This window comes from Herpailurus yagouaroundi, unplaced genomic scaffold (assembly GCF_014898765.1).
Source record: "Herpailurus yagouaroundi ecotype Mexico unplaced genomic scaffold, PumYag 216, whole genome shotgun sequence".
In the NCBI taxonomy this organism is placed as follows: Eukaryota; Metazoa; Chordata; class Mammalia; order Carnivora; family Felidae; genus Herpailurus; species Herpailurus yagouaroundi.
In genome coordinates, this window is record NW_024412447.1 from 6,548,756 (window position 1) to 6,571,058 (window position 22,303).

The following is a 22,303-nucleotide window of genomic DNA, read 5'->3' on the forward strand; positions in this document are numbered from 1 at the left end:
TACTGGTACAATGGCTACAGAGGTTGCCGGCGGGGTCAGCACGGACGAAGGTCAGGGCCAGAGAAGTAAAACGAAGAGCCCCGCACTCGCACGTCCCTGGTACTTACGCCACATCCGGGGCTCTCATCCGGGGCCCTCATCCGAGGCCCACCTTCCGCCCACGGCCACGGGACTCCGCCTCCGGAAGTGCCACTGAGAAGCGCCGGCCTCCAAGCGGTCTAGAGCGACCCCGGAAAGCCCAGGGCTGCCCCTAGAGCGAGGGTGTCCGCGACGGGACGGCCGCTCGGCCTGCCCCTCCTTTCGGGTGAGTTCCCGGTAGCAGTCCTGGGGTCGCGGCTAGGTTAGGCTCCCGGGGAGGAGGAGGAAGCGCCCGGAAACTCGGTCGACGGCGGTTCCCGTCCCCAGAGCGCTCCAGGGAGGGCGGGCGAGGGCCTGTTTTCCTTCAGTCAGGATTCGCCCTGACGCCCAGCGAACCGATGGCCCCGCCGCCAGGACCCGGTGACTCTGCCCTGGTGTGAGCTGGGTTTCTGTGGCCCGCCCTCGCCCTTTTGGGATCGCGTCTTGTCCTGACAGGGAAGCGAGAGGAGGGCAGCGCCGGGCGAGGCCTTCTGAGGACTGGGCGCGAGGGCCCTTTCTGAGGGTTGTGGAAGCGGGACGGAAGCCTGTCGCGTCCTTGGCTTTGAAGGACGCCGGCCAAACCTGTTTGAAAACCGCAGCTCTTCCCAGGGTTACTGTCGGGCCAGCGGGAAGCGGCCTGCCCACCTAGTCTGTTGGCGAAGGGTCTGACCCCCTGAGTGGAATTTTGTTATTAGTCAAGCCCGTTTAGTAATTCAAAGTGCGCTGACCGAGCGTTTACCAAATAATTTCTCAGGGGTCTGCTGAAAAAATAATAAATAATCATAACTGGCATACTTTTCTAGGTACAAACTTGAGCCTTGAAAGAAGTTTGCGTATTTCAAATATTTTAAACTTTCCACAGAACTCTATTAAGTTGTACTTTCTTGTTTGTTTGTTTTTTCTTGAAATATCACAAATTCTGAATTGGTGGAGAGTTTAAATAAACCATACTTGGACCATATGGTTTGGTTCATAGCTATTTGAAACGGAAATTTTTCCATTTTTTCCTTTCTGTTGTTTTGTTTAGGTGGGTAAATCATTTATAGCTGTTTTTGTGGAGTATCTACAGCGGGTCAGATATTTTGCTCAGTCCGGAGGATGTAAAATAATGGGCCGTCTTAACTTGTTACAATAATTTTTCCCAATCTCACCCAGCAGTGATGATCGTTGTCCTCCAGAACAGGGATGGAGGAAATACCGGCCCAGGAAGTAGCAGGATCAGCAATTGTCCAGTTTCAGTCTTTGGGGAGCCAGTCTGAGGGTCTGTCCCCAGAGCCTCAGTTCGCGCAGGACACCGACATGGAGCAGGAACTCAACGGGGGTAAGGCAGAGAGAGCCCTTCAGTCCAATTGAATGGGAGTTGCAGTGGGGCTCCCGGGCCTGGTACTTAGGAGGCCAAGAACTTTGATAAGAAGATGGCCCCCAGGGTGTCTGGAAGGGAAGGACAGACGTGACTCAGTTCAGTCCTGGTCTTGGGCTCTTATATTAAGGACAGCCTTTCTTTCTTTAATAGGCAGAGTGGTGGCATTCACTCTGCTTTAGCTATTTTTCATTCGTACAACCTTTACTTTATCCCAGATTCATTTCTAGGATAACGCTGCTTTTACCGCCTCTTACAATCCTCGCCTCCTCGCTTTTACTTCCTCTTAGGTTTAGGGCCCATCTCTCCCCCTGTTCCTTTCACTTAGTTTCTTCCTTCCTTGATGACTTTGCGAGCTTTGCCACCTGCCATTCTGTTGCAGCTGCAGTGTTTGTGACTAATCTGATTTTGGCCAAAAAACCCAACCATTTAATTCCTTGGTTGAGCACAATGCGTGTACACATATCACATATTGACTCTACAGTAACATCTTTATGTAAAATCGTATAGATAGGTTGATATGTCTGGTACCTTTTTTTGTTTTGTAAGAACCTTCTCTGAGATTACATGTGGCCAACTGCAGTGCCTGAAATAACTTACGTGTCAGCAACTCACACTGCGAGTGCCACGGTGTGTAGAGTGTTGTGGAAAGGATGGTGAGGAAACAGGTGACCATTCTTTATTCTTGGGAGCCTTACATGCTGGTCATAGAGACAGTGCCAGTTCACATAAAGGCTTAACGAAATTTACAGAACAGGGTCTGGGAGAGCGTCAGAAGCTGACTAAATAACCACTGTCCTGGACGAGTCACTGCAAGTCTTTATGCTTTGCTTTGCCCATCTGCAAGACAGGTATAGTGCTTACCCTTCTGTTAGAGGAATGTCCTGAGAATAAAGTGAGATATCAGATTTCTTAAGAAAATCCTGTATCAGGTCTAAATGTGGGTAAGGAGGGCATTCCAGTGCTGAGAAGGAGCAGAGTAGACGCAGTCAGTACCTGATAAATGTTGATTGGTGTTACTAGAATGTTGATGTACAGAAGGGTCCCACTGACTCCCTCTTCTGTCAGGGAGCCCTGGGGAAGGGCTGCTCTCACTCTTGGCTCCTTTCTCCTCCCTCAGCTCCACCTGTTCCCCAGGTGCCTGCTCTTCCCCATGAGGGAAGCCCAGGAGACCAGGCAGCCACGCTCCTGCCAGCCAGGTACCAGGTGAGCTGAGGAACCCTCTGCTTTTCCTCAGGGACTGTTGCTACTGATCGAGTGTGGCCCTTCCCTCAACCCATCCGTAAACCCTGCCTGAATTTTTTTTTCAATAGCAGACCCCAATTTGGAAATTGATCCTCTTCAGAAACCTGGACTTCACACAAACCACCTTCCCATCTCCCCACCACCACCAGTAAACACTGTTCCTTCTCTATCCCTGGTGCTGTGATGGGCATTTATTAGATATTAAAGGTTATGGAACTTATTCCCTAGATTCTAGTCTCTTCTCCCTCCTCCCCAGCTTTGCTACACAGTGGACACCCTCTTTGTGTCATCTCCTTCATTTTCTGGCCATGATGCTCTAGTGGCCTCATTCCCCAGCGCAGCCAGGCTGTATTATTTCAGGAGTTTGTGACATTCGAGGATGTGGCTGTGCACCTTACTCGAGAGGAATGGGGATGCCTGGACCCTGTTCAGAGGAATCTCTACAGAGAAGTGATGTTAGAGAATTATGGGAACGTGGTCTCAGTGGGTAAGGACTTTCTTATTATTCAGTTTACCTTTTAGGATTTCTTTCCTTCCTTGGTTTCTGAGGAGGTGTGAGGTCTCTGAGAACGTAGAGTGTGGCTCAGATTCCAGGTCTTAGAACCTCTGAATCCTCCATCTTCAAGGTCATCTCTGGGAGTGGGTTTTCTTTGGGGGTTTCAAGATGAGACGTTTTATTCCTTATTTGTAATTAATGATTGCTGCTTTTGTGGGACATCTGTTCCCTGTTAGAAAAGGGAAACTTGCTTGTGCTTGGCTTAAGTTCTTGACTTCCCTATCTTTTCTTTTTTTATGAGAGGGACCCTAGAGCCTCCCAATCCACAACCACTTTCTTTCTTGGTAATTCATTGTCTCTGTATCTGAAAGCTTTCCATTTTCTTTGGAAAAAGAAATGCTTTTTTTTAAGATAGGCTAAAATCCTTGTTGAATAATCCCTCACCTCTTAACATCCCTAAATTCACCTCTAAGCAGGCAGAGTTGGAGAGATTTCATTTAAAGACCTGACTCACTGTGAGTCTATTTCAGTGAGTCATCCAGATGGTAGTTCTAAGTAACCTCACCCTGGGCAGAAGTATCAGCTTTAAACTGAGTCTCTCCTGGGTCATTTGGATGGTACAGTAGGCTGCTGGGCTTAGGCAACCTGTAGGGCTATTGGCAGCCCACTTGATTTGAACATCCCCCCTTTCCTCCTTTTTTGCCTGTCTCTGCTGCTTTTTTTTTTTTTTTAATGTATGAATATATTTAATCACACTCTTCTTTTCTCTCTCTCTCTCTCTCTCTTTCCCCTCCCCCCCCTTTTTTGGCTTTGCCTATGCTGGTGCCATCCAGGGTGTTCCTTTGTCTCTTTGATTACACTCAGGATTAAAGAAGTCTTGTTATCTGTGGGGAGGCAGTCTGCCCACTGGAAGGTTTTTAGTGTGTTTCCCATTCCTGGCTCTTTGATCTTTGTAGGCATACTTCTCCGCCTTCCTACCACCCGGATTCATAGTGTGAATTCCTGCCCGGCCCTGAGTCATACCCAGGCAAGTGCTTTCTCTGGAGAAACACTTGCAGTTCTTTCAGCAGGAATCTCCAAGAGATGGCCCAGGTATCGGCTTCCCATCGATATTGCTCGGCCCCGCTCGGAAACTCCTTTTCCACGATTGTAAGATATTAACACTTGATCGATGCTCTCAGGATGCCATCACTATGTAAAATTGCAGCTCCTCAGATGACCTTTGTTAAATTTCTGAAGGGCCGAGGAGGCCCTCCGTTGCAGCCAGATGCATGTTGAACCTGAGTTATGAGTTCATTCATAAGCCACGGTTGGTGGTCATCTATTTGTGTTCTGTGAAACCACAAAGTTCAACTCCAGCTCTTCAGTTATGATCTTTTCATGTTATTTTAGAATGTGGGACATATGCTGTGCACTGTTCTTTTCTGAGTGAACGTGACCCTGCCATTTCTGTTGCCTAATTTTCCTGCAACCCCTGGCCTTTCCTCATATTTAACACTCTAGTCTTCTCCTTTACGTCCCTGTGGCCCCTTCCAAGGCCCTGCCTTTGTCTCCTTTACTCTTTGTGGTGCTATACAGATTGACGCATTTATATGACTTTTCCGGATCAAGTTTTCCTTAGCTCTGTCCTTCACGGATGGGAGATGGGAGGGCAAAAGAATTGAATTTCCTTATTTCAGGGTATTAAACTGAATGTATATTTAACAATTTTGTAAACTGTAAAGTGATATGTAATTGTAAACTACTGTTAATTTTATCTAATAATTACATAATTTCCAACAGTTAACCTGTCTACTTTTTGGAGTAAAAAAAAAAAAAACTTCTTAGCACTTTAATTAGCCTAATAGCACAACATGCTGTTGGACTGAATTTTTTTCTCTGTCATCTCTGCACATATACAGGACGTGCATGCACACTCACACCTAACGGGTTCAAATGCACACAAGAAGCCCTCCTATTCAACTTGCTTTGGTGACCAAGTCAGCAGCATCTTTTTAGTAATTTTTAAAAATTTTTTAAAATCTTTTTTTTGAGAGAGAGACAGTGCAAGCAGGGGAGGAACAGAGAGACAGGGAGACACAGAATCTGAAGCAGGCTCCAGGCTCCGAGCTGTCAGCACAGAGCCTGACGCGAGGTTTGAACCCACGAACCATGAGATCATGACCTGAGCTGAAGTCGGCCACTTAACTGATTGAGCCACCCAGGTGCCCCAGTAATTATTTTTTACAAAAATTAGGAGATGCTTTTCATTTTTGTGGGCTCGGCAAACTTCACCTGAAGTTTAAGATTTTACACTTAATTAGCTTAATGTTTGGTGTTGTAGAATAAGGACATTATAATTCAGTCCCTGACTTAGCAACCCCACTATCAAGTTCTTTTTCCCATGGCAGTAGCTCCGAGTTGTATTTGCAGCAGACATCAAAACTTTGTTCCTTTTGGATAAGTGCTTCTACTATAAAGTAGTAAATATACAAAGTATGAACAGCTGAGCTATAAAAAAGTAAAAAAATCAGACTTTTCATTACCAAATCTAAAAAGAAGCATATTCTGTTGACAACGAGTGGATTACTGGCTTGAGGGTCACCAAAGGGGAGTCATTTGTGACTTAGTTCAGGAGACCAGGAAAGTGGTCTGGATTCCATTTCACACAGAGGCAGTGTGGGCAGGTGCCTTTTTAGATAACATCATTGGAAACATGCTTATCAAAATTCTGGTTGTTGATAAGTTGATAAATCAGGAAGTGTTTGACACATACCTTTTACTTTTTGAAGTTGATGTCATGAGGACAAAAATGATTTTCTATAGAATGTCTTTTACTGCCAGTCTACTATTTATTGAGGAGTCAACGTGTTACGAGGTACTGTACATATCTCATTTAATTCACCATAACCCTGTAAAGTAGTTATTATTCTATTTTATACGTGAGGAAACTGAGGCTCAGAAAAGTCAAGTGATCCACTCAAGGTCACAGCTAGGCTTAGGACTCAGATCTGACTCTGACACTTAGGCTCTTTTTCACTATTTTACCCCTTAGAACAGTTAGTCCAACCTTATATAGAGTGCTTGTGTGTGTGTGTGTGTGTGTGTGTGTGTATGTTTAATGTTTATTTATATTGAGAGGTAGAGAGAGAGAGAGCCTGATCTGGGGAGGCGCAAAGAGAGGGAGAGAGAGAATCCCAAGCAGGTTCTGCACTGATAGTGCAGAGCCCGATGCAGGGCTCGAACTCACAAACTGTGAGATCTTGACCTGAGCCGAAATCAAGAGTTGGAGTGTAACTGCCTGGGCCACCCAGGCGCCCCTATAGTGTTTTTTATATTCTTATGGCTCTAATACTCTGATGACAATTAGAAGTAGCCATGAAAAATTGTACAGAAGTGCATAAGGCTGTACAGTTTGGGAACAGAAAGAGCATGCATTCAAAAGAAAACTGTGTTAGGGGTACATTCCACTAAAATAGGTATCTATGGGGCGCCTGGGTGGCGCAGTCGGTTAAGCGTCCGACTTCAGCCAGGTCACGATCTCGCGGTCTGTGAGTTCGAGCCCCGCGTCAGGCTCTGGGCTGATGGCTCGGAGCCTGGAGCCTGTTTCCGATTCTGTGTCTCCCTCTCTCTCTGCCCCTCCCCCGTTCATGCTCTGTCTCTCTCTGTCCCAAAAATAAATAAACGTTGAAAAAAAAATTAAAAAAAAAAAAAATAAATAAAATAAAATAGGTATCTATGCAAGAACAATACTGCTAAGGAGAGATTTTATTTGTGTATTTATTAAGGACCAAGAAGAAAGGCATAAAGCTTCCATGTGGCAAAAATCTTAGCATAACTGGTTCAGGCAACAAACCAAATAATGAGGTAAATTTTAAATGTTATTTATTTATCCAAGGTTCTGTTTAAATTCAAGTTAGTTAACATATAGTGTAGTACTGGATTCAGTTAAATGGTATTTTTAAAGACCAAATTAAGTTAAAAATAAAGCTAATTGGAGAGCTGTAAAGGTTTAAATAGAATTAATCAAAAGACTTTAATAAAATAATTTTAGATAGGAAAAATTTAAAGTAAATGCATATTTTTGAAAGCATAGAGTTTTGACTTTAAAATTTAGGATAAAGGCATTCAGATCAATGACAAGAAAACCTGCCTTCATGCTTCCTGTGACCTTTAAAATGGTAGATTTGGAAAGAATGTAAATTGTGAAATCAGACTTGGGTTTATCTTCCCAACTGTGATATATTGAACAAATTATTTAAACTGATAATGTTTATCTTCATCTATAAAACATGAAAAATAACGTATGCCTTTCTGGGTTTGTGCCAGGGATTAAATTAGATTAAATTACGTGTGTAAGTACCTGGCTAATAGTTACTTAAATGCTTTTTTGGAAAGGACTGCAAGCGATGTGAGATATAGACCAGATTTTTATATATTTTTTTATTTAACGTTTATTATTGAGAGACAGAGAGAGACAGAGCATGAGCAGGGGAGGGGCAGAGAGAGGAGGAGATGCAGAATCCGAAGCAGGCTCCAGGCTCTGAGCAGTCAGCACAGAGCCCGATGCGGGCTCGAACTCATAAACCGTGAGATCATGATCTGAGCCGAAGTCAGATGCTTAACCGACTGAGCCATCCAGGTGCCCCATAGACCAGATTTTTAAATACAAACAAATTTCAGGAGTGTGTTTGAATTAGTTCTTGATAGGGGAATTTCCTCAAATTGAATATTGCTCATACTGTTGCCAAGGAGTTATATTATAAGGAGAGTTTTATTTCTTTGACATTAAGTGATCTTTTTAGTTTCCTTTTAATTGGAACATCCACGACTCCAAATCTGTTGGATCTTGGCTCTCCATGTATTATTCTAATAACTTTCTCTGTTATTTTTATTGTTTTCACCCTTTACTCCATCGTCAACGTGTTGGTCCTCTGTTCTCTTTCTGTACGAATTTTGGAGGAAGGGTTTCATTCATAGTCCTTGTTTTTTTACTAGTAGATTATGTAAAAGCCAGGCTCTGAAATAAGACTGGCTTTGAGCCCTAGCTTCACCTGTCATTGTGACCTTGGGCAAGTTACTTAACCTCTCAGTCTTCATTTTTTTAGTTGGGAAATGGGTATGACAATAGTTTCTACTTTGTAAAGGTAGGATGAGTATTAAGTTAGTGAAAATTTGTAAAGTTCTTTGTGTGGTACTTTGCACCTATGAAATGAGCAGTAAACCTTAGCTTAATATTTTAATGATACTGATGATACAGGTGACTTTAAGTCTATTTCAAACCCTGTTCTCTCATCTAAACTGTGGTCTTGTATTTCTAATTGCCCAGCAGGCATTTTCTTTTATACCTGACTGCATTACATTGGACACAGTCTAAAATCAAATCCTTCTGGGGTCCCTGGGTGGCTCAGTCAGTTAAGTATCTGACTTTGGCTGAGGTCGTGATCTCACGGTTTGTGAGTTCAAGCCCTTCATCGGGCTGTCTGCTGTCAGTGCAGAACCCTCTTCAGATCTTCTGCCCACTTCCCCACCCCTCCCCCATTCATGCTCATACTCTCTCTCAAAAATAAATAAACATTAAAAAAAAAAAATCAGGGGTGCCTGGGTGGCTCAGTTGGTTAAGCATCTGACTTTGGCTCAGGTCATGATCTCAGGTTCGTGCGTTCGAGCCCTGTGTTGGGCTCTGTGCTGACAGCTCAGAGCCTGGACTGTGGTTTGGATTCTGTGTCTCCCTCTCTCTCTGCCCCTCCCCTGCTCACACTCTGTCTCTCTCTCTCAAAAATAAACATTAAACACATTTTTTTTTAAAATAAATAAAATCAAACCCTTTTTTCCACATTGTTGTGGGTAGGTGACGTAGGTGTATAGAGTAAATAACCAAAATTTGCTTCAGTTATCAAATACTTAGAAACACCTTAGTTAATACTGAGTTAAAGTTGCAAATTATGTTGTCAGAATTCTGAGCAAAATATTTGCTGCTTCATGCCACACTAACTTTTTAATTTGAAAAATTATTTCATTTGGTATGGAGGACCTTAACTAAATAAGCATCCAAAAGGGGAATAGACTATTAATGCTCAGCAGGAATTCAGAAACATAGTAAAGCCTTTCTTGTCTCTGTTCTCATCTGCCTGCTCATAGGCTCTCACATGGAATCTCAAGAGGACAGCTGTTGGTTTGTAATATTTTCCAGGCCCAGTGCCCTTTTAGAAACACTGATTACCTGTTACATGTTAACACTAGGACACAAAATTGGCATTCAATAAGTAGCTTTTAAGTAAATGAGTCAAAAGAAATGCAAGATAGAAGATATATTGTCACTGCTAATGAGAGTTTATAAATAAAGTAGGGATGATAATTCCTGAAACCAATTAAATAAAAGTCCATAAACTACATTTTATAGTGACATGTCAGGATAAGAGAACAATAAGAAATTGTGTAGATATTCAGTAAGTGGAGAGGAAGGCTTTTGGATTTGAGGGGCTTGAGCTAGACCACCTCGTATGTGTGCCACAAGAAGCTTTCTGGGCTGAACATGTATAAAAACTGCCCCTTTAGTACTATAATAGTTCTGCCCCTCAGGATCAGACTGCTTCTTGCTTTTACTTTGAAAGAGATTAGATCCTAGCAATTCATTATATAAGCCAGAAAAAGACCGTTTTTATGTGGAAGTGCACTTTTATTGCACTTTCTTCTTTATACCGTGTTATAGTTTGTATCTGTCTCTAGGTACTTTGCTTATAGGAGACACCCCATAGATGTTTGTCGAATAAACAAGAGTGTAAGCTCCTAACGGATAAGAATGTGTTATTTTTTTGTTTCCTCATGTGCCCTGAAGCAAATTGAGATTGGTTCTTAGAGCATTTATTCAGTCTTCACTGATTCTGTTGCTGCAGTTTAGCACACCACATAATAGGTGCTTGAGTATTCACTTTCTTCCAGTCCAGCAGAGTTATATTTTGATGACTTCCCTTTTGACCAGGTCTCATATTTGTAGACCAGGTCTAATACAAAGTTTGATCTATAGGCAACAGCTAAAGAGTGAAAATGATCACTTCTGTGAAAACACATAAACACCCTTGCACAGATTCCCTTGTCTGAGTACTATTTAAATGAAAACCTCTCCCAAAGTCATCAACTTGCCCTGTAATACACCCGTTTCTGGAGCACCAATAGGAGATCCTTGTAGAGGATCTTTGCCCTTCTCACTCTCCAGGCCTTCCCTACTGTCTTCTGAGAATTTACTTTCTCTCCATTAGCCATTAGTTAAGAGAAAAAGTGGCTGGTGTAGTATCTGGGGATAAATTGCCACATCCCATTTCCTTCTCTATGAGCAGGATTTCCATTTCCCAAGCCTGATGGGATCTCCCAGCTGGAACAAGATCTTCAGGTCTTTGATCTGGAAACTAAGAATAGAGAAGTCTTAAGAGATGACTGCTCAGGTGAGTAAGGTAGAATCAATCAGATGGAATTAGTAGGGAAATAAGAGTCCAGTTGTGGAGCCAAGTTGAAGCCGCTTGGCAATCAGAATGAAGAGCTCGGCCTGTATACCAGATGGAGAGAGCTCCTTCCTTTTCCCTTCAGTTTTGATGACTTCTTTGCATTTATTTTATCCCTTGTCATCCACAAGTTGTACTGGGTCCCTACTCAAGTTGCTTATCTATAATTCTTTTTGAACTATTTCCCTGCTATCTCCTTTGAAACACCTTAATTGACTACCTTCTTGCTCTGCTGAAAACCCTGTTTGCACCATACCCTGAACCATTTGGATACTACATCACTGCTCTTAGTCATGCCCTTATATCTGCTGTTGAGATTCTGTACCAGTACTTCTGAGTAAATAAACTTCTCTCATTTTAGTAGATTTTAGATTAGTTTTCTCACCTCTGAGGGTTTTTTTTTTTTTGTTGTTGTTGTTGTTTGTTTGTTTTCCCCTAAGCATAGGGTACAGATTACATTTGCATTTTCTATTTATATATTGAATCAGATGGAGAGACCAGAGAAGAGAACAAGCTGTTGATTCCTAAGCAGGAAATTTTGGAAGAAGTACATTCATACAAAGTGAGAGTAGGAAGACTCAAAAAGGATATTGCCCAAGTTCCTGGGACTAGAGAAATGTCTAAACCTGAGGACAGATTAGAAAGGCTTCAGGAAATCCTAAGGAAATTTCTCTTCCTGGAGAGAGAGTTTAGGCAAATAACAATCAGCAAGAAAACCTTCACCAGTGAGAACAATGAATGTAATGAACCTGAAAAAAGCTTCAGTCTGGACTCTACCCTTGATACAGATCAGAGAGTTCTTAGAATACAGAATATTGATGACATTGATAAGTATGATATGGGAGTAAACCAGAATTCAGCTGCTGGTAAACATGAACAAATAAATCTAATACAGGATGTTCAGAGTAGTGAATATAAGGAAAGCTTAATGGATCTCTCCCACCTTAGTAAATGTGAGAGCATTTCTGCCACTGAGAAATCCTATAAATGTGATACATGTGAGAAAGTCTTCCATCAGAGCTCTGCCCTTTCTAGACATCAGAGAATTCATACCAGAGAGAAACCCTACAAATGTAAAGAATGTGAAAAATCTTTCAGTCAGAGTTCAAGTCTTAGTCGACATAAAAGAATACACACTAGAGAAAAGCCCTATAAATGTGAACCATCTGATAAATCCTGTGAAGCATCTGATAAATCCTGTAGTCAGAGCTCAGACATAACTCCACATAAGAGGATTCACACTAGAGCAAAATCTTATAAGTGTAGTAATTGTGAAAGGGTCTTCAGTCGTAGTATACATCTTACTCAACATCAGAAAATTCACAGAGAGATGCCCTGTAAGTGTACTATATGTGGCAGTGACTTCTATAATACCTCATACCTTGTTGAACATCAGAAAGTCCACTGTGAAGAGAAAGCCTATGAATACAATGATTGTGTGTTGACCTTTGTTAAACATCAAGGAAGTCATCTCAGAGAAAAGCCCTATACGTGTAATGAATGTGGAAAAGACTTCAGATTGAGTTCCCATCTTATTCAGCATCAAAGAATTCACACAGGAGAGAAACCGCACAAATGTAATGAATGTGGAAAAGCTTTCAGTCAAACTTCATGCCTCATTCAGCATCACAAAATTCATGGGAAAGAGAAATCCTATGAGTGTAATGATTATGAGGAAAGTTTCAATCATAGCTCAGATCTTGTTCTTCAACAAGAAGTCCTCTCTAGAGAAAAGGCCTTTGATTGTGATGCATGGGAAAAGAACCTCAGTCAGAGAGCACACCTTGTTCAGCATCCAAGAATTCATACCAAAGAGAAACCTTATGAATGTGATGAACGTGGGAAGACCTTCAGTCAAATTCAGGCCTCCTTCAATATCTGAGAGTTCATACCAGGGAGAAATCATATATGTGGTGAAGCCTTCAGTCACAGCTCAACCTTTATTCATCAGAGAATCCACACCAGAGCGAAACTGTCTGAATGTGATGAATGCAGGAAAACTTCATCAACATCTGCAAACCCATACCAATGAGAAAACCTACCAATATATTGAATGTGGTAAATGCTTCATGCTGTTTTCATACCTTAGTCACCATTGGAGAATTCATACTGGAATAAAATTCTGCCACTGTAATGAATGTGAAATAGCCTTCAAAGAAACTACCTTGTTCAGCATCAAATTCATTCCATGCAGAAAGCCTATGAATGTAATAAACATATGCACATGGGAAAATTCAGTCATATTCTACCCCTCATTCAACATCATTCCATACCCAGGAGAAGCTATTCGAGTATAGTAAATACGACAAATCTTTCAGTGAGAGTTCAAGTTTTTGTTTTTTTTTTTTAATCCTTAGAAAGTCCAGACTAGAATCTAATCTAATGCAAATGGAAAAATTTACCATATTTCAGGCTTTAACTCCACATCAAAATACTGGAGTGAAAATTTTATATAAGATTTTAATATATAGCTCTGATCTTTTTCATTGCAGAAGAATATAGTCTGAGAAGTGACTTGGTGAATGCAGTGCTGTTTCCTCATGGCATTCTTTTATTTAATAGGTGGTGTACGTAGATATATAAACTTTATTTATGGAACTCATTTAAGCTATTTTTAAAATATGGCCTATAAATAATTTTATTTTTCCTCAAATTGGTTCCTGTTATAGCTTCTCTAAGATATTGTTAATACACCAATGTACAAACATACTAACTTCTGGAAAGTAGCTCGTTTAGCTTTTTCTGCTGTCCTCAGCCCAAGATTTTTTCAAAACAGACTCTTAGGTCTGCTGTTTCCTGAGCATTCTACTTCCTATTCCTTTCCAGCCACAACACTTGGATTCCTGTTGATTTCTCCATTCTCTTAGCACCTTCAAATGATGGTTTTCTAGTGTTAAGCTTTTCACCAGCAGGTATACCGTCCCTACTTGATGTTGCTGTCTTTCCTAAAGTTGAAGCATCTTCCTTTAAAAAGAATTGGATTTCCACGTCCTGTCCATCCAAGAGTTTGAAGGATTCTATCTCCCATGTATTTGGGGCAGGCAGCTAATAAATACTTTCAAATGACACCCACATTCTTAGCTGCCTTGTCTGCATCCACGGCCCTCTAATAAGAGATAAGAACATCAGGGAGCCAACAACACGCCTGGTGGTCTAGCTGCATTCATTCAGCGCCTAATCTGCATGGTGAAGTTTAGAACTATCTTACATACTTCTGTTGAAGGCCAGCAAAATGCTCAGGTCTGCTTTTGATAGAGCAAAATATAAAGAACCTATACAAAAAAGTCTGAGAACTTCATAAGGGAATGCAACTTTTCAAAAAAGATATTGCTGCTCTTAGGTAATATCTCTAGAGAGAGTATTTCAAGAGAGTGTCAGGTCTGTTCCTGGTAAAATTTTAATTACTACGCTTGCTTCTTTATCTGTTTGAATTTTTGCCCCCCAGTCTCCCTCATCAATGCAAGACAGTATTTGAAGTGTGGGAGCTTTGTGTATAATTGTTTATTCATCATCACGTTTTCTGTATTATACCAGAGTCCACAGACCATATAAAAGAACTTGGGTTTTTTTTATCACAGATGTCGGGATGTCCAGAGTTCAGGGTCACTGTTAACACTTCGCCAAGAATTCATGATTCTTTGGGTGATGTCAAAGCATTTTATTATATTTTGTTATATGTTTCCATCTTAAGCTTCATAACATTTTGTGAATTAGACAAGTGTTATTTAACATTCTTTTTGTCATTCCAGCAAGTGAGGCCTTTGTGATTCAGATGTTACAATATTCACTAGAGATCCTCAACAAATATATAAAAATCTATTGCTTATTCTATTAGCCTCTTATGGCTAACCTCTAGGATAGTTCTACGACTATATTTTGCCGCTTAGCCATCAGCAAGCATAGGATCTTATCAGGGCAAAGTAGAGAACTAAATGAATTGATTTAAATGTAAAAGCAAATGAAAATGCATGTTACTTTCCTTGTCTATGAATGTGTATCCCTTTATGTACAGAGACCAGTGGTCACTTCTGTTAATTATGAAACAGATTAATCCCTAAATAGCAGAATATGTAAAAAATCACATGTATGCAATTGGTTTAGGAATGTGCTTTTGTACTTCCACTTGAATAAAGGTGTGTTTGATACTCAGAATCTGTTTCAAAAATATCTAAAAGCCTCAGCCAGAAGCATTTAAAAATCTTGGAGTCACCTTCCTGGCTGCAACTCACTTCCTTCCAGAAACCTGCTTCACAACAAGAGTGGATCACTCTCCTTCATACTGATACAAAGCTTGCTCTTCCACAGACTTCTGGAACAAAGTCTGAATGTTTAGGGTCTTAAAGGTTTTTCGATTGGGATGTTGTTGGCACATAAATAGATTGAGGTTTCAGAGAGCTAGGCAGAATAAGTAAAACGTTTAAAAAATGAGAAACCAAAATAATCCTCAAGGAGAATTAACTTGTCTCTTTAAGCTTGCAATATTTAATCAGTCCAGTATGAGTTTGTGTTCTTATTCTTTTAATCTTGAAGACGGGAAGGAAGAGACAAAATCTAATAGTTAAGGTACATCTAATTTTATCTGTCTTCCATCCGTCCACCTACCTACATGTATGTGTATGTGCATTCATATTCCAACTTAACTGTCACAACAACTCTGCAAGGGAACTAGCTCTGTATTCCAGAGGAACTGAGGTATAGAGAGGTTGAAGAACCTGCTAGGGTCAGTCAGCAAATTAATGGCTCAAAGGCCTGACTCCCAAGCTTCCCATCATCATGATGTTGGTATTAGACATCCCAGAACCTGGAGAAGTTTTCTTTGGTAGCTTTTCATTCCCTGTTACATCCTCAGTGATTGACTATTATCATTTTGCAGTTGATCCTGAATGCTCCCAGAGCTGTCTGGGATACTAGGAGACAGTACCTTTGGGGAGCTAGTCAGAGACCCTGCTCCCTGAAACAGGCTTAGATAGTTTTGACAATGACAGGCCACAGGTCAGAGCTCCCAAATTCTTACCTCCTGTCAAGGTACCTCCACGCCCATTACTAGATTTATATTTACACTTCTCAGTGCCCAGAATATGCTTTTTATCCTGCTAACTGGAATTTGCTGATTGATGGACTTGTATTCTTAGGTTTACTATCACTTCTGGTTAAATTATAGCAGTGGAGTAAAGTGGGTAATGGGAAAATCAAGTTTGATTCCTAGGTTTTTGGCTTGAGCAAAAGAGTGAATAGAGGTAGACTAGACAGATGGAGACCACTGGAAGACGAAGGAGCAAGGGGAGGATTTCAGGCAAAAGAGAGCATGTTGGAAGGGTTTCAGATGAAGGAGTATGGCATCTTTGAGGTAATTACTCTATCTGGAGTAATGTCTCACCCTAGGAAGTGGGATGTAGGCAACTGAGGAAATTTAAGAATGAAGTTCCAAAGAGGCCCCTGAGGTATCATAACTGCAAAGCACAATGGGATTCCCACATCTGAAAATGTAATCTCAACGATTCTTTTCATTCATTCAGTAATACTATTGCCAGGTGCTAGGATATTCAGTAGTAGTAGCCTGTGGGTACAGTTAACATACAGGAATCAAACCATTAAGCAATGAAGACTAAAGCAGATTAGTTACCAAAGCAATGGCTTTGGAATTAGACTTACCTATGTACTTTGCTGTTTACTAGCTGTGTGACTTTGGAAATTTTACTTAGCCTCTCTAGTTTCCTCGTCTGTACAATGGTTAACAGTAGCATGAAAATTAAATAAGATAATGTAAAAGGTACTGGTCATATATTAAGTGCCAAAAAAATTACTATAAACACCAATATAAAAACCAGTGAACATATAAGTGTTTGGCATAAAATCGAAAAAAGGGAACTAAGGAGCAAGCAGTTAGCAGTGCAGGACTAGCATTGTCCAGGGGAGTACCCTGGATTTGGAGAGCTTAAATATGAACTTGAGAGACCATCAGGAATCCTAGACTGGTAGGAATTGCCTCCCCTTAGGCACTCCTTACTGGAGTCATCAAACTGTGACATCTGTCCCTTTTTGCTAACATTTGTATCCTAATGGTATCACATTTTACACTCCCTTCAAAAATTCAAGTGCATGGAGGAATGAGTGTTTAATCCCAGACTGGAAGGATGATTTCAAGCAGATGGTGCACTGTACAAGTCAAAGAAATACTGGAATTTTTCATTTTGCTGATGGATCTCATTCACTCTTCACTTTTAGAAAATGGTTAACCTCTTATATTTGTATTCCATCCATGTTTATAAATTTACAACTTGGGCATAATGACAGTGTCTGTCTTTCTTTCCTGCACTTGCTCATTTACAAATCTCCACTCCATCTAACCATTGTCCTTCCTGGGCGCAGTTTGACTCGACGCTTTGGTTTGAACGGGCCAGGGCTCTAAATGCTGCCTTTACTTGCTTACTGAGTCTGCAGTTTCTGGCACTAAAATTACAAAAAGTACGAACTTCATGGGATTGTCGTGAAGATTAATGAGATAAGGTCAGTTTAAGTACTCCATAGCTGGTAACTGCTATTTCGGAGTTTAGCAGGAAACTCCCCTTATCATGAACAAATTTCCCTAACATTTTTACTGTTTCAACATGTCAAATATGCCCCTGGCAAACTCCGGGCACTGTAAGCTCTTTGAATCTTGACCTTATTTCTAAGGCTTTTCTTCCTCTTTTAGCCCATTGGTACAGATACGTCCTGCTTACTTATACACTCGAGGCGCAATTGGGAGGCGCTGGGAGTAGTGAAGGGGGAACACTGGCCAAGTTGAAGCCACAAAGGGAAAGGACTGGCTGGACTGCGGGCATAGATATGAAATTCGGGCCCCGCAGGGTCCCCGACTTGTGATTTGGAAGAAGAGAGAGAGGTGAAGATGGGTGGTAAAATGGCAAGGGTCAAGGGAGGAGGCAAATGGTGTGCACACGGGACAGTGGCGATGAGAAGGAAACCAATTTAGACCCTAGGTCCACTTGGGCAATGAAAGGACATTGCCCATCCTCTCTCAATCCGTCCTTGGAGAAAGACGAACGCCAAAGGAGGCCCCATCTTCACACCGCTCCCGAGTCCGGCTCCCCAGCGGCCCTGGAGAACCCACGATCGAGAGGAGACCTCCGAGCTGCCTAGACGGGACCCGGAAGTGCGCGCCGGGGAGCCCGAGTTTCCAGTCCTGCCCCGGGGGCCGAGGTGGCGGTCGTTGCGGAGCGGCTGCGCGAGTGAGTGTCGGGGCTACGGGCCGGGGCTCCGGGTCTGCGCCGTGGCTGGGGGAAGCTCGGACTGCGGCGGGGGGCTCGGGCCGAAGGGATGCCCGTGGTGCGGGGTTGGGGCTGCAGGCCTGGCCGCGCCCCCGGGCCGGGGCCCAGCCGGCCTGGGGAGAGTGAATTGGGAGCCTCTCCCGGGAAACCTGCCGTTTTCCCTGCATCTGCCCTCTTCTCCCTCCCTTTTCTGAAGTGACTGCCCGTCCGTTGTGTCGGGCTCTGAAGACATTTTAGGGGAAGTCTTGGCCTTGGAGTAGCACCCGGGATTGGACCCAGCCCATGGAGAAGCTGCCTGAGCAGATGTCCCCGGAGTCCCTGTGCCCATCCTCCGAGCAGGAGCCTCGAAAGAGCAAGGGTGAGGAGCTGACCTAGCTGGCTTTCTTTGTCTAAACTTAGTCCTTCCGACCCGCGGCCTCAGATCAGATGGACACGATTGTCCTGTGAAAAACTACTGCTTTTTTTTTTTTTTTTTTTTTTTTTTTTTAAAACCAGAGGCTCTATTACCTGTAAATAAAGCCTGTAACCAACGTTTTCTCTCTGTGTGGAGCAGATCTGCCGCAGCAGCACTATCCTAGCATAAGTCTTGGAGGATCTGTCATTCCAGCACCTGCTAACTTGCTTGGCCTTTGGAGAAGCTCACTAAATGTGTGAATAAAGAAATGAATGAACCCAGCCAAGTATGTCCCATACTGCAAATAACCAGTTAAGGAGCGGGCTCCTCCACTCATTCTACCCAAGCTCTCCTTCATCGTTAGGGAAAATACATTTACCACCCGAGGTATAAACTCCAAGAGGGTGCCTTTCCTGTGGAGTACAGTAGATAAGACAGCCACTTACTGATGGAAAATGAGGTTAAGCTATAGGTATTAACATTTTATTTCAATCTGCTATCCCCTCATTATCTGGTGTATGTCTGGCTATTAAAAAAATGGATATGGATGATTTAATTGGAGACATAGATAATCCACATCAGGGGCTCTGAGATGGCTTATGTTTGGGGAGATTTTCTTTTACAGATTTATGTGTAAAAACTATGTTTTCGGGCTAATTTTTAATTTGGCAAGTATTTATTGAGCTTTTATTGTGAGGTGTTGAGACTAAGTTGAAAGAAAACCCAACCCCTACTCACCCACAAATTTAAGAGTTGAGTTCGGGGGCGCCTGGGTGGCTCAGTCGGTTAAGCGTCCGACTTCAGCTCAGGTCATGATCTCACGGTCCGGTCCGTGAGTTCGAGCCCCGCGTCGGTCTCTGGGCTGACAGCTCAGAGCCTGGAGCCTGTTTCAGATTCTGTGTCTCCCTCTCTCTCTGCCCCTCCCCCGTTCATGCTCTGTCTCTCTCTGTCTCAAAAATAAATAAACGTTAAAAAAAATTAAAAAAAAAAATTGAGTTAGAATAGTTAACTGAGAGGCTGTGGGTTAGTAAACAAGGTAGAAGTTCACAAGGGACATCCCTGGGAACTGGGTATTGGCCCAGGAAACCTTAGAAAGTCACAGGTTTGGCCTGGAAAGAATTTAAAGTTCAAGGAATCAAATTTTAGATGAGAGGGGATAGACACCACAGGCTCCCTGTTGTTAGTCTTTCTAAAAGGCCAAGTACCTGTACTCACCTTATTAAAACACTCATTTACTCCTGTTAGTTCACAGCGCCCACTGCATCCAGTCCATACTCCATAACTTGGCATTCAAGGCCCTCTGCAGGGTGGCCTCAACTCAACTTGAGAGTCTTTCCTTGGTGTTCCCCAAAATAAACCGAGCAAGACTGGTGTGTCTACACAAGGTAATGCTGAAGACACTTTGCACTATCTACTGTTGTGCCTCTGTGTCTTTTTCTTAATGCATTGCTGTCCACTACATTCTCTGCCTATCCAAACGCCACTCATCCCAGCGTCCCATGCAAGACAGCCTCCTCCATGAAGTTTCTGAAATAAACAGTTGTAAGCGACATTTACATGAAAACCTGCAGGACTTGGTGGCTGATTGAGCATTAGGGGGAAACTGGGTATAATTGCCTTTGTTCCCTTCACTGTCATACCTCTTTAAAAAAAATCTTCATGAGTTGCTATTATCTTTGGAATGCAGGGTACTGCTTCTGCTCCATCAGAACTGATTACACCCAGGTTGCCAGTGGCTTACCTATAATGAATCCATTGGACACGTTTTTTTCAGCTTTAATTTTTTGACCCCTTAGTATTTTCTGTTGATGTGATCATTCTTCCTCACACCTCTTGTTCTTTGGTTTCAGAAGCATCATTTTCTTCTTGTTTTCCTCTTGCCTTCTCCGGGCCTTTCCCACTCCTGTTTCTCCACCTGTTTTTAAATGTTGATTTTCCCTAAGACTGTTCTCAGCCCTCTTTTTTCACTCCTGTGCGTGATCCTGTCCCCTTCCAGGACAAAACTTGGGAGTCCTACTCTACTATTCTCCTTCCCTCCATATTCAGTCAGCCACCACATCCTGTCAGTTTTTCTTCAAAAAGTGCCTGATTCAGTTGTCTGTCACTGCCATTTCCTCATTTTAGTCCCGTCCTATTTTTCTTGGATTGTTGATACATCACTATGCTATTGGTCATGCCCCTCACTCTAGGCTCTCCTCTATACTGCTGCCAGAAGAATTTCCCTGGGAACAAATTTGATCATGTTAGTCTTTGCCTATAAAATAAAGTGCAAAGCCCTGGGTGTGGCTTATATGCCTCTTCATAGGTGGCTCTACTCTACTTTTTCACTATATCTCCTGCTTCCTGCCCTCATGGAGCATACATTTCAGTCATATTGAATTTTTTTTCACTATTCCTTAAACTTAGTGTTCCTTTTTAAGTTGCTGAGCCTTAGCATATGCTATTACTTGTTTCTGGAATACTCTTTACCTTGTATATCCTGATCATAGTCAAGATCCCGCTCCAAGTCATTCTTTGAGGATGCCATCTCCAATCACCTAGGTAGGGGTTGTCCTTCCTAATTCTGCTTTGAGGCAGCATTATAATCCTTCTACCAGTATCCTGCACATAGTGGGTGGTCTATATGTTTTTGATTGGTTAAATCAAATAGGAAGTGTATTCATTTCCTAGGGTTGCCGTAACAAATTACCACAACTGCATGGCTTAATACAGCAGAACTATATTCTCACCATTTTGTAAGCTAGAAGTCCAAGAGGGCCTGTCTACCTCTGAAGGTTCTAGAGAGGAATCCGTCTTTGACTGATCCTAGCTTCTGGTGGTCCCCAGCAATTCTTGGGGCTCCTTGGCTTATGGCTGTATCATTCAATCTCTGTCTCTGTTGTCACATGACCTTCTTTTCTGTGTTTCCATATCTGAATCTTCCTCTTCTTTCTCTTATAAAGATATCAGTCATTGGATTTAGCCCCAACCCCCCAATCCATTATGACCTCATCTGAACTCTGCAAAGACTCTGCTTCCAAATAAGGTCACATTCTGAGATTCCAGGTAGACATGAGTTGGGGGGGGGGGCATTATTTGACACAGTATTACTCATTTATCCTGCTGTTAGAAGTGAATATACTTGAGATCACACAGCTTTGTAGTTAAACTACTTGAAGAACTGCATAGATTTCCCCCTTTCCTCTAAATTAAAAGCAGATCAGCCAAGAAACTTTCTTTTAAACCTTTGTCCACAGGGACACATTTGATTTGCTTATTTCAGAGGACAACTGCTCTCTTCTTGGGCTTCTCTAGCTCTGTCTCAGACTGGCCACTGTCTGTTGAGGCGTTCTAGGGGGCCCTGCTGTCTACCAGAGTTTGGATCCAAGTTTTTGATATTTTTTCTTTTTTTTTTTTTAATTTTTAAAATGTTTATTATTTTTTTAATATTTATTTGAGAGAGAGAGACAGAGAGAGCGTGAGTGGGGGATGGGCAGAGAGAGAGGGAGACACAGAATCCAAAGCAGACTCAGGCTCTGAGCTGTCAGCACAGAACCTGATGCGGGGCTCAAACCCATGAAGCGCGAGATCATGACCTGAGCCGAAGTCAGACGCTTAACTGACTGAGTCACCCAGGTGCCCCTAATGTTTGTTTATTTTTTTTTTTATTTTTTTTTTTAATTTTTAACGTTTATTTATTTTTGAGACAGAGAGACAGAGCATGAACGGGGGAGGGGCAGAGAGAGAGGGAGACACAGAATCTGAAACAGGCTCCAGGCTCTGAGCTGTCAGCACAGAGCCCAATGCGGGGCTCGAACTCACGGACCGTGAGATCATGACCTGAGCCGAAGTCGGACGCTTAACCGACCGAGCCACCCAGGCGCCCCTGTTTGTTTATTTTTGAGTGACAGAGAGAGAAGGAGAGAGAATGAGCAGGGGAGGGGCAGAGAGAGAGGGAGACACAGA

General features: G+C 42.4%; 2 protein-coding genes, 1 long non-coding RNA gene and 1 pseudogene across 16 annotated transcripts in view; 3 read left to right on the top strand and 1 right to left on the bottom strand.

The window, feature by feature from the left end:
• The first annotated feature begins 175 nt into the window (after positions 1-175).
• Positions 176-18,327, top strand: ZNF655 (zinc finger protein 655). 8 transcript variants are annotated; one of them, XR_005784899.1, is made up of 7 exons: positions 176-304; positions 1,276-1,438; positions 2,598-2,683; positions 3,083-3,209; positions 10,535-10,639; positions 17,670-17,925; positions 18,161-18,327. XR_005784899.1 is itself a non-coding variant. In XM_040456265.1 (6 exons), exons 2-6 carry the CDS (start codon positions 1,303-1,305, stop codon positions 12,576-12,578), a joined length of 1,848 nt encoding a protein of 615 aa, XP_040312199.1. In that variant the 5' UTR covers positions 176-304; positions 1,276-1,302; the 3' UTR covers positions 12,579-16,984. The 8 variants fall into 8 exon arrangements, 7 of the variants coding, with proteins under 7 accessions (XP_040312199.1, XP_040312204.1, XP_040312202.1 ...); XM_040456265.1 differs by lacking the exons at positions 17,670-17,925; positions 18,161-18,327 and adding an exon at positions 11,185-16,984; XM_040456266.1 differs by lacking the exons at positions 17,670-17,925; positions 18,161-18,327 and adding an exon at positions 11,185-16,984 and having other exon boundaries at positions 189-304; positions 1,273-1,438.
• Positions 18,161-22,303, top strand: part of TMEM225B (transmembrane protein 225B) — a 29,004-nt gene continuing 24,861 nt past the window's right edge. For 5 of the 7 annotated variants that reach the window (XM_040456298.1, XM_040456296.1, XM_040456299.1 and 2 more), the window contains exon 1: positions 18,207-18,322. The gene's annotated coding sequence lies outside the window, so the exon portion shown is untranslated. Of the gene's footprint in view, positions 18,323-22,303 lie in introns of all 7 variants that reach the window. The other 2 variants (XM_040456302.1, XM_040456303.1) reach the window with 2 other exon arrangements.
• The window catches only part of LOC121017820 (zinc finger protein 883-like), a 9,174-nt pseudogene continuing 6,206 nt past the window's right edge, over positions 19,336-22,303 (top strand).
• Positions 20,119-21,240, bottom strand: LOC121017824 (uncharacterized). The gene is made up of 2 exons (XR_005784903.1): positions 21,088-21,240; positions 20,119-20,273 (listed from the first exon to the last, which is right to left on the bottom strand). It is a non-coding gene; the product is annotated as an uncharacterized LOC121017824 (long non-coding RNA).